The sequence below is a fragment of the Musca domestica genome, unplaced genomic scaffold (assembly GCF_030504385.1).
Source record: "Musca domestica strain aabys unplaced genomic scaffold, Musca_domestica.polishedcontigs.V.1.1 15, whole genome shotgun sequence".
Classification (NCBI taxonomy): Eukaryota; Metazoa; Arthropoda; class Insecta; order Diptera; family Muscidae; genus Musca; species Musca domestica.
Genome location: NW_026712207.1, coordinates 11,451,848 through 11,461,708, shown reverse-complemented (window position 1 = coordinate 11,461,708; position 9,861 = coordinate 11,451,848). Strand labels below are relative to the sequence as shown.

General features: G+C 36.6%; 1 protein-coding gene across 1 annotated transcript in view; it reads left to right on the top strand.

Annotated features, from left to right (window-relative positions):
* The first annotated feature begins 6,238 nt into the window (after window positions 1–6,238).
* The window catches only part of LOC101892155 (lachesin-like), a 38,487-nt gene continuing 34,864 nt past the window's right edge, over window positions 6,239–9,861 (top strand). The window contains exon 1 of the mRNA XM_059119831.1: window positions 6,239–7,641. Within this exon, the coding sequence (XP_058975814.1) occupies window positions 7,524–7,641 (118 nt within the window). The 5' untranslated portion in view covers window positions 6,239–7,523. The remainder of the gene's footprint in view (window positions 7,642–9,861) is intronic.

The window sequence follows — 9,861 nt, the reverse complement described above, 5'->3', positions numbered from 1 at the left end:
TATTACAATCTCCGCAAACAGTTTTAAATTTGAAAAATATTTAAGGCAAACTACCCCCATTTAAGGAACCCGAAATAAACATCATCCTAATCCGCAAAAACCTTAATGGGGGGTTAGTGTTGTGTTTGGCCCTAGGAATTGTTCACTGCCAGGCAGACCATGCCTGTGAATGGGAATTTGTTGGTGCGTGTGTGTTTGTGTTTGCGTGAATGTGTAAATGGCAGAACAAGGGTAAAAATTGAATTGTAACAATCTGTGTTTGAATGTTTTCATTCTCTCCAAATGTCAAACATAAGTGGAAAAAGTATACAGACTGCACCGCTCCGCCAGACCATGATGGCCATATAAAAACGGAAACACGAACAAAATGACAAACAAACGTCTAACTGTCATGACCACAGAATTCTAGTGAAAAAGTGCTAAACTTTTATAAAAATAGCCCACAATGTCTACCAACAACAACAACAACGAAAGAGGCTGTAGGACACAGTAGCGGGAAAAGTTTGTGGACAATATTTGAAGGAAAATATTAAATGAATTAGAATTGAATGAACTTATCATTTTATTATACCCTCAGCCATATGGCTACAGAGGGTATATACAATTCGATACGGTCAAAACGTGCCTAGTCGAAATAACGGTTTTAGACCCTAGGTCTCTTTGGGCCAAATCCATTTCAGAACATTTGGAGTCGATCTAGCGATGTCCGTCCGTCCGTCCGTCCGTCTGTCTGTCTGTCTGTCTGTCTGTCTGGCTGGCTGGTGCGCACGATAACTCTCGAAGGAAGTATCCGATTTGGTTCAAACTTGGTACATCGTAATATTTTTGTCAAACTTAGATCGAGTTCGGAGATGGGCAATATCGGTCCACTCCTTCTGGTACTTCCCCACCAAAGGTCGAAATTTTCAAAAAAAATTATTTGTTGCACAGAAAGAGAAACGATAATCCGATTTTGCTCCAACTTTGCAAATCCTAATATTTGCATTAGTGCTAGGTCATGTGGGAAAATGGACAATATCGGTCCACTCCATCAGGGACCTCCCCCACAAAGGGTCAAAATTTTGAATAATTAAAGCTCTTATAAAATGTGATGTAAGAGTCCGATAGTCTTCAATTTTCACACATCCTAATAACTTTATTAGTCCAAGGTCTGGTGCGAAAATTGAATGTATCGGCCCACTCCATCTTGAACTTCCCGCACAAAAGGTCGAACTTTTCAAAAAATATTTTTTGCACAAAAAGAGAAAGGATAATCCGATTTTGCTGGAACTTTGCGAATCCTAATATTTTCATCAGTGTTAGGTCATGTGCGAAAATGGACAATATCGGTCCACTCCATAAGGGACCTCCCCCACAAAGGGTCAAAATTTTGGATAATTAAAACTCTTATAAAATGTGAAGTAAGAGTCCGATAGTCTTTAAATTTCACACATCTCAATCATTTTATAAGTCCAAGGTGTAGTGCAACAACGGAATGTATCGGTCCACTCCTTCTGGTACCTCCCCCACAAAAGGTCGAAATTTTCAAACAAAATTATTTTTTGCACAGAAAGAGAAACGATAATCCGATTTTGCTCCAACTTTGCAAATCTTAATATTTGCGTCAGTGCTAGGTCAAGTGTGAAAATGGACAATATCGGTCCACTCCATCAAGTACCTCCCCCACAAATGGTCAAAATTTTGAATAATTGGAACTCTCATAAAATGTGATTTAAGAGTCCGATTGTCTTCAAATTTCACACATCCCAATATTTATATTAACCCAAGCTCTGGTGTTAAGATAGAATATATCGGTCCACTCCCTCTGGTACCTCCCCCACAAAAGGTCGAAATTTTCAAAAAAATATTTTGTGCACAGAAAGAGAAAGGATAATCTGATTTTGTTCCAACTTTGCATATCCTAATATTTGCATCCGTGCTAGGTTAAGTGTGAAAATGGACAATATCGGTCCACTCCATCAAGTACCTCCCCCACAAATGGTCAAAATTTTAAATAATTACAACTCTCATAAAATTTTATGTAAGAGCCCGATTGTCTTCAAATTTCACACATCCCAATATTTATATTAACCCACGTTCTGGTGTTAAAATGGACAATATCGGTCCACTATTTCTGGTAACTCCCCCATACAGGGTCAAAATTTTCAAAAAAAAAAAAATATTTTTTTTTTCTGCGCAGAAGGAGAAGCGGGTTTGCTCCAACTTGGCAAATCCTAATATTTTCGTCAGTTCTAGGTCTGGTACAAAAATGGATATTCTTTATCCACTCCATCAAGTACCTCCACCACAAAGGGTAAACATTTTGAATAATTATAATGTGATATAAGAATCCGTCTGTCTTAAAATTTCACACATTCCAATATTTTCCCAAATCCAAAATCTGGCGTTAAGATGGAATATATCGGTCCACTTCTTCTGGTATCTCCCCCACAAGGGGTCAAAGTTTTGAATAACCAAAACATTTATAAAACCTGAAATCAGGCTCTCTTTATATTTCACACATCCCATTATTTCCACTAACAAAAGATCCGTTGTGAAGACGGGATATATCGGTCCACTCATTCTGGTACCTCCCCCCCACAAAGGCTCAAAATTTTGAAAATCCACGAAGCTCACATAAAGCGAAATTGACATCCGATTCTATTCATGACTTGATACATCCCAAAATTTCCATTAAAACAACACAGTCGCAATATTTATATCATATTTATTTAGGTCCGACAAAAAATGGCTAATATTGACCAATTCCTTCGAAACCAACTGCATAAAGGTTTAAACATTTTATCGATCAAACCAGAAGTCAAAAGATTTTAAAATAATCGAACATTGGCTGAGGGTATACATCTGTCGGCAAAACCGACCGAAACTTTTTAACTTGTTAGAATATGTTTTATTCTAAAATGGGACGAGAATACGAAAAGAACTAAAATACTAAAATAAAGTACCGTGGGCAGAACTTGAGGTATTAAATTCTTAAAAGTTATATGTCTTTGAGGGAAAAAAACTTTTTATACCCTCCACCATAGTATGGAGGGTATATTAAGTTTGTCATTCCGTTTGTAACACCTCGAAATATATATTGTAGACCCCACATAGTATATGTATTCTTGATCAGCATAAAATTCTATGTCGATTTAGCGATGTCCGTCCGCCTATCCGTCTGTGGAAATCACTCTAGCTTCCGAACGAAATGAAGTAAGTTGATAAAAATTTACTCAAATGTGTATTATTGTAGGACTTTTGGTATTGAAAATGGGCCATATAGGTCCACGTCTTCGTATAGCCCCCATATAACGGTACCTCCCGATATTCGGTACTTGGTTGATTTTAGCGACATTATTCACCGGAATTCTTTTAAAATTGGTGTTTAATGTTCGAAATAGATGCTGCAGCCTATAACAGGAGATTGTGTGCAGGTCCACGTCTTTGTATAGCCCCCATATAACGGTAACACCCGATATTCGGTATTTTGATGATTTTAGCTACATTATTACGTAACATTATATTATTACATTAAGTTTCGCATTTAAATATTGTAATGGCTTATGGCAAATGTTACCTATGCAGGTCCATTTCGTCGTATAGACCCTATATAACAGCTACTTTCTATATTTTTAATAATTTTTGGGGATTGCTAAATTGGTTCCAAATGGTGGAGTGTATTCAGAGTGCGGCCCGGCCGAACTTACAGCGTTGTTACTTGTTTGTGTTTAATTTTTACTATCGTAGGACTATTTTGAATATATTAGTGGCATGTGTGAAAGAAATCGGATGCTCATTTCGCGTTTTATGAGCTTAAAGTTTTTTCAAAATTGTGAACCGTTCTGGAGTTGGTACTGGAAAGTGCGGTCCGATATAGTCCAAATCTAATATTGTTTTAATAAAGATATTGCGATGCGTGAAATTTTAAGACAATCAGACTCTTATTTCACTTTTTAAAATGTTGACACTTTGTGGAGGATGTTGTTGATGGATAGGAGTGGACCAACATTGCCCATCTCCGAACTTGGACGGAATCAGATATTCCAGTCAGACCGACTCCATATGTCCTGAAACGGATTAGGTCCAAAGAGTCCTAGGATCTAAAGCTGTTGTTTGGATGAGGCACGTTTTGACCGTATCAAATGAAATATACCCTCTGTAGCCATGTCGCTGAAGGTATACATTTTTTTTATTATTTTTTTTAATTGCCGAATGGAATATTGCGATATTTTGAGCTCATGAACCATTTTTCGGCCACTGCCACGCGAGTTTCGATCAAGTCGCTTCTTTACTTTTCGAACCATTTCTGCTGATGTTGGTCATTTTTCTGTCCACTTCCTTGACGTCGAGCTACGCTACCAGTATCACGCTAATGGTACGAAATACTGGAGTGCTCTAACGATAGCCACTTGTGGTTTTCCAGCCAAATATAATTAAATCACACTACCACGCTTCCATTTCTGGAAAATTCTAACCAAAATGCTTTTGTGAACTTGTAAACAATATAATGAGCTGTCACTGGAATAATTTTAACAGCTGTCGGACGAGTCGCTTAGAAATGACAGCAGTCTGAAATTGGTTGTATTTTTTTCATCTCACCCTGTATGGTTGATGCGATTTGGGGTTTAAGTCCCTCACATTTGTAATACACACTTCACCAAAATGAACTTGGTACCAGATATCAGATACAGCTCAGAAATACCACTGCCAAATTTTATCGATATCGTTTCGTCAAATTTAGTGGAAATCGATTCAGAGTAGGATAGTCATCCCATATATTAATTCCCTCTAATTCGAAATTATAAGTGTTCTAAAGCTATAATACGATTTCAAAAAGTTCATAATTGGTTGGATCCACTTCCCAATATAAGTGTTTATTTATAACCGGTAGCTCTACTAAAGATACATAGAGGTGTAGGTTATCATAAACCTTTTGATCTTCTTATTACTGGTTTTACCTTACAACACAATGTGCATAATAACTTCAGGTCGCAATTATCGTCCAATCTTCACGAAATTTTGCATGGGGGTAGGTTTAAGATCAGGATTTAAAATGGACCAAAAACTTAAAAATTGTTTATACTTTGTACTCGCCGTATATTTCTCAACTAAGAAACAATGGACGTGATATTTTTTATGACAGCACTGAAGCCTATCATTTTGGATAGTCTTGCGAAATGTGTGAAAAATGCCAAAATGACAAAATTAACATAAACATAAAAGACGCACCTCTGATCTTTCTCTTGATGGTGCTTTTGTTCACGAATATAGCCAAATATCGGAAATATGCGAAATTATGTAGAGGAATCTTAATTTTCATATATGGTCTTGAATGCCCATTAACACGACATAGGGCATAAATATAAAGCAAATGCTACGAAGATTTGCATGACTTCGCGGTTTCGGTCAAAGGATTACAAATTTTACAGTACTATGTGACATTATTTCTGGAATGAAATGAAAATAAAATATTCAATTTGCATGGATAAAATTTTGAATATTAAATTTCTGTTCTTTTTGAAAGAGCGAATTCGGTAGTTGACGTAGTAGGAACATCTGTTTGATTTTTTTAGAGATCGTATGTTTTTGGTGATGATAGTTCGAATTTGGTTCAGTATTTGCTTCTATTATATTGTTGATATTGGGATGTTTCTTGGGGGAATTTTCATTCTAGTCAAGAGATTAACATTAATTTTTTCACCAACATAAAGTTACTGATTTTCCGACTTATCTTGCCAAGAACATTTTTGTTGGTGGTTGAATAAAAATGCTATAACACAAACTTTTACACCGTTCATAGTTGTAATGATGTCTACTGACACAAGGTCGGCCCTGTCTGGCAATATCACTCTCAATTTTTGTTCATTTATTTAACCAAAATATTAGGATTTTATTTTTGAAACTATAAACTCATACACACAAATAAACTTGCATACTTATATAACATGCAAGAGTGATTTGTGATAATTTTTCATATCGGATTTTCATGTCAGATGCAAGAACCCAACCCCCTCACAGCAAAATGTTATGAAATTGAAAAAAAAAATAATAATACCTCCACATCACATCACATAGAGTTTCAACTTCAAATGTCAAAATAGTGAACAATTTTTCCATTAAATATACATTTTACTTTAGATAATGCTGTACATTTTAAATTATGAATATGTCTCATTTTGCACACATTTTACCCCTTCTCTTTTCTTCTCTCTCTCTCTCCCACTCTCTTCTCTAGCCTTTCCATAAACAGATTTTGCATGGCAAAGTTCGCACAGCAGATGGCAGGTATTCGAGCGTTGAATGTGATATATGAAAGTTGAAAACCCGGTCTGAAAACCTGCAAGTGTTGTCTTAACAGCATGTCAGCAGCACATAAGCCGTGTCAGGACATTGTGCATTGCAACAGCAAGCGGCAACAAAACTGAATCCAGGAGTATGTCATAAATGAAAAATCATACAGAGAAATATTCAAGTGAAACTTTTTTGTTTCTCTCCAAAAAAAAAAAAACGGGGGAAAAACTCAACTCAATTCAACTGATGCAGGTGAATGTAAAACGGCTACTATCCATTGAGGAATGTGCACTCCCGACTCCTTGCCTGGTACACTGGTAGTATTTTGTGTAAATAATGAACGAAAAAACACCAGCAACAAGGAGCAGCAGGAAGTTGTGTCGCATGCACAATCATAAATCATTCGGAAAATTGATGCTGAAGCAGAATCTGGAGCAGTGGCAACATCAACAATAAACTTCCATTTACTTCCCAGTTGCTGTCGCACACACACACATTCACAGGTATGTTTGTGGCAACATCCGAAATTCTGGTACAACAATGATGTCCAACAAAAACAACATCCCAGCATCATCAACTAAAGAATAAAAGAAACAAAGAACTCAGAAAAAAAATCGAATTGAATATTTAAATTTTGTCTGAACATTTGGAATTTACGGTCTACCTAGCAATACTCTCTGGAAGGACAATTCATCGAGGAGCGGCAAGCAACCACAACTACCACTACGACCTGAATTTGTTATGCACTTGTCAACGCCTGCTTCATCCAAGTGACATTCATCCATCCAGCCAGCCAGCCAACCATTCCCTGATGGATGTCAGTTGCAACGATTTTCAATCATTTTACTTCCGCAACAAACGAACCGAACTTTTCAGAGAAACCCAAAAAAAGATAAAAACTGAAAAACCCCCAATAAATAAATAAATATCTCTGCTACCGGGCAACCATACTGGATCCCCCCCGTGAGATTTTAATGCAGTTTCAATACAACGAAATAATTTCGAAAACGAAAGAAGCGAGGACGAAAACAAGTGTTTAAATAACACATTCACTTCATTTAATTTGGCTTAAATACCATCGATGCGAATGAAGTTTCCGATTGCGTTTTCGTTTTGCAATTAACCGAGGAGAGATATTAAATCAAACTTAAATCCCACCGCCAGCATAGTTACATTTTAAGAAGGACTGAGTTGAGAGAATAGAATAAGAGCCATAGCAGCAGTAACAACAACAAAAAAAACACAACAAAATGATATTCCTAATGACAGTTATCAAAGTGCTGCTCATCGCACTGAACATATTTCCAAGTCGCTTCACCAATCGCAAGGTGATGTTCCTGATCTACCTGACAAATCTCGTAACACATGGTGAGTACTAGTTATACCCTCCCTCAAGTTTGTCATTCCGTATGTAACACCTCGAAATATACATTTTAGACCCCATAAAGTATATATGTACGTCCGTCTATTGGTCTGTCCGTCTGTGGAAATCACAATAGCTTCCGAACGAAATGAAGTAGGTTGATAAAATTTTACTCACATGTGTATTATGTCTGCAGGACTTTTGGTATTGAAAACGGGGCATGTAGGTCCACGTCTTCGTATAGCACCCATAGAACGGTAACTCCCGATATGCGGTATTTTGAATATTTTTAGCGACATTATTTATCGGAATTTTTTCAAAAATGTTATTTAAAGTTCGTAATAAAAACTACAGCCTAAGACATAATTATTCACCGATTTTTTTTAAGTTTCGCTTTTGAATATTGTAATGGTTTATGACAAAAGTTACCTATGCAGGTCCATGTCGTCGTATTGACCCTGATATAACGGCTACATTCGGTATGTCTAAGATTTTAACAGAATTTTTAACACATTTTATTATTTTTGAGAATTGCCAAATTCGTTCCAAATGGTCGAACTTACAGCTTTTTTACCTGCTTTACTTGTTATGTCTATAAATTTGATTATAACAGGCAAAATGAGAAGATATAGACCCATAGTGCCTTTTGATGATCCTTATAGAATCACATTCTGAATCGATTTACGCATGCCCGCCCGACCGTCTGTCCATGTATTTTTGTAAACAAAATACAGGTGGCATTTATTGCTCGATTGTGAACAACATTTGCGCAGATAACTTATTTGGCCCAAAGACGAACACTATTGAAATATGTCATAATCGGTTAAGATTTAGTTATAGCTCGATACATATATTCGGCCGATTTAAGACTTATTATGCACAAAATGCGTAATATAAGCCAACATTTGGTCGACCGAATTTTATGTTAAATTTGGTGAGAATTAGCTATAGCTCTCATATATATGTTGCATCCGATTTGGTATTTTAGTGCCCCACTTTTGGTATTTTAATGCACTCCACGACAAAGATATTTGGTACTAGATATTAGATATAGCTCAGAAATACCTATACTCAATTTTACTGAGATCCGTTCAGACTTGAATGTAGCTTCCATATATATCTCGTCCTATTTCAAATATATTGACTGCAAAATTTGAAATATTAACGGAAAAGGGTTGAGTTTTGGCAGAGACTAGAATCTAGGGTGTTAAATTTGCGTTCAGATATAGCTTCCACATATATGTTTCATCCGATCTTATATCTAAGTCCCTCAAATCCATTTCTGCTGATTTTGCCGTTCTCTTCCGTCCACTTCCTTGACGTCGGGCTACGCTACCAGTATCACGAGATCGGTTACGAGCGATGGTACAAGACACAAAATATTTATTCACATTTAAATGCTGGAGTGCTCTAACAATAGCCACTTGTGGTTTTCCAGCCAAATATAAAGAAATCACACTATCACGCTTGAATTCCATCACGAATAACTTTTCTCTTGAAAATTCTCACCAAAATGATTTTGTACGCTTCTAAACAATATAATGAGCTGTCACTGGAATAATTTTAACAGCTGACGTACGAGTGGCTTGGAAATGACAGCAGTCTGAATTTGCAGTTTTTTTCATCTCACCCTGTACAGTCTATGAAAAGAAATTCAATTGTTCTATTCCAAAGGATGTAAAACGGGTTTCATAAAGAAGAAAACCTTTTTCAACGGCTGTTTTTTTGGAAATTAGATTGTGATATGCCTTGTGTGGGGAGGTACTGCAAACCTTAGTTTTGAGAAGTTTATATCCACATTTGTGGCAGCATATAATTATACCCTTCAACACTATGTGTTGGGGGTATTATAAGTTTGATTGGGCAAAAATTATTGAACACCTCGAAATATTGGTTTCCCACATAGGAAAGTATATATGGATCTTCCTATCTCGCCGAGCTGGGTCGATCTAGCTATGTATGTCCGTATGTCCATGTTAATTTATAATCACTCTACAGGTAACAATTATGGCCCGATTCTCACGGAATTGAAAATGTAGGTGGTGTTAGGGTCAGAATAGAACACTATTTCTTTTGGAGATGATCGCATAATATTTAGGGGTTGAAGTGTACCAAAACCTGAAAATTGCATGATTATCCAGTTGCTCTACAGGTCGCAATTATAGAGCAAAGTTAGCATGGGGCTAGATCTTAGGGCTGGGCAGTTGCCTTCCAATTTGGATGGT